Here is a 2,500-nt window from a genome sequence, read left to right on the forward strand (position 1 = left end):
TAATCACACTTCAAACACCAAACCTTCTAAAGCAGCATGAAGAACGACATTGAACTGGGATATGAGGTCTGATGGTGAACTGGGATATGAGGTCTGATGCTGAACTGGGATATGAGGTCTGATGCTGAACTGGGATATGAGGTCTGATGGTGAACTGGGATATGAGGTCTGATATGAGGTCTGATGCTGAACTGGGATATGAGGTCTGATGCTGAACTGGGATATGAGGTCTGATATGAGGTCTGATGCTGAACTGGGATATGAGGTCTGATGCTGAACTGCGCCATACGTACGGAATTCCGTGGAGATGCTACGTTTAACAACACAGCCAGGCTATGATTACGTTCCCCATATAATTAGCTTGTTTGATTACTCCAACAGTGGCAGTTAAAATGTAATGAATCATCTTCTTTGGAGGGGGGGGGTGTGTGTGTGGGGGGGGGGAGTCTTGCTGAAAACCCTGTAGACTACCAAGGTGATAAATCAGGCACCTGAAACTGTGAATTACTCGTCCTAGTCCTCTGGGGGCTGCCAGGAGGGGACGGAACGGCAATTTAGACAACTTTAGCTTTCATTTGCATCAAAACAAGCAATAAATCAGCGGCTCCACTCAACACGTACTGGAGCTGCGCAATGCTAACAAATACCTGCCAGGTTAGACAAGTGACTTTCTCTCTCTCTCTCTCTCTCTCTCTCTCTCTCTCTCTCTCTCTCTCTCTCTCTGTGTGTTGGTCTCTCTCTCTCTCTCTGTGTGTTGGTCTCTCTCTCTCTCTCTCTCTGTGTGTTGGTCTCTCTCTCTCTCTCTGTGTGTTGGTCTCTCTCTCTCTCTCTCTCTGTGTTGGTCTCTCTCTCTCTCTCTGTGTTGGTCTCTCTCTCTCTCTTTTCTCTCTCTTTCTGTCTCTCTTGCTCTCTGACTGAATGACTCATCCCCAGTAGAGACATTGAAGTGCTTCCCAGGAGGGTAATGACAGTATTATGTACTGAACACGTGGAGATGTTGTCTATATTGGGGTTTTATCCATGAATCATCATGCTGCCCTTTATTCCATAATGTTGCTGCTGTGTGTTCTTGTGATGTTGTGGCAACGTTGTTATAGTTTAGAGGGAATCCTCTTCTGGTCTATATATGGGGAATCTCTCTGCTGATTGGGTAAGGTCTTGCTTGTGTGTGTGTGTGTGTGTATGTGTGTGTGCGTGCGTGTGTGTGTGTACACCTACATGTCTTAGCTGCGGTGGTGACTGCGATTCCCTCTGTGTCCTGTAGGTGAGCGTACACGCTGATCTTGTACTGTGTGTTGGGGGTGAGGTCCTTGAAGCAGTGTCTGGTCGCCCCCCCGCCCAGCTTGGCCTCCTGCTTCTGCTGCCCGTCTGAAACCAAACAAACAAACAATCAAACAAGCTCTTATTTGCCCGTCAGCCAATCAACTTGCAGTATTTTCTTCATTTCAGTAACTCAAGAAGGACAAACATTGAATATGTAATATCTGTTGCTCTGCGTCGGGTATCTGTCAAACGACTGGTGGCCTTTCTCTGGGTGTAACCTCATTAGGGCCTCTCCTGTGGGGGTTTCATTTCTCATCCCCAGAATTTTCATTTTCCAAACCTCTCCCCTCAAGGCCTCTCTTTAAGGCCCTCCCCTCCTCACACCACGGGGTGATATCTTTCTCATACAATGAGTTGATATTAGATGATTATATATTTATCTAGCCATCATAAATTCTCATTTAGGCCCGACTCTGCTTGACACTGCAGATGTAATATTTGGATGTTCCCGGCGGTATTGCTGTGAGATTGCAATATGTGAATGCTTGGATAATGCATTCGAATGATGTGCATTTGAATGATGAATCACTGGCATTATTTTCTAATTTGGCAGATGATGCTTATATTGGGATCAATCTCGCACTGAGATGACATTGAAATGAAAATAGTCAACGCCATCTGTTGTGGAGATCACGTTCCACACGGGATGAGAAATCTGCAGGCCTTAATCCCAAACGGACGGGGAAATGAATTAGAATAGATTTTTTTTTTTTTTTAATTCATTCTGTTTTTAAATTCATTTGGGACGGTCTCTCAGACACAGTATGGCTATGAAGCACTTCTGTGGTGTGAAAATGTCTAAATAAGTTAGATTATGGGGTGAACTGTCCCTTTAAGACGACTGCAAATCCAAATGGCAATTTCTCACTTCAAACTCTCATCTCTCAGCGCCAGACACCCGCCCACACTGACAGTTGGTTAGAAGTCTGTGAAGTGATAATTACGGCTTAAAAGGTAAAATTACTTAGAGAATCTTCTTCTGAATATAATTGGGTATTTTTTCAGACTTTACCTAATAATGTTATGCTTTGATGCAAAGTCCCATATCTGGATACAAGCTGGAACAGACGAGTCTAAAAGCCACCGTGTCAGAGCACGTGTAACAAGAAACCAGCGCTGTTTTTCTCCTCCGATCTCGAACATTTTAAATCAGACGCAATAAGGTGTAATTACTGTC

The 2,500-nt window shown here is 44.4% G+C and overlaps 1 protein-coding gene across 1 annotated transcript in view; it reads right to left on the minus strand.

Annotated features, from left to right (window-relative positions):
• The window catches only part of col14a1b (collagen, type XIV, alpha 1b), a 59,102-nt gene that overhangs the window by 25,059 nt on the left and 31,543 nt on the right, over positions 1-2,500 (minus strand). The window contains exon 22 of the mRNA XM_083680522.1: positions 1,219-1,368. Coding sequence (XP_083536648.1) covers positions 1,219-1,368 — 150 coding nt within the window. The remainder of the gene's footprint in view (positions 1-1,218; positions 1,369-2,500) is intronic.

This window comes from Argentina silus (assembly GCF_951799395.1).
Source record: "Argentina silus genome assembly, chromosome: 11".
NCBI lineage: Eukaryota > Metazoa > Chordata > Actinopteri > Argentiniformes > Argentinidae > Argentina > Argentina silus.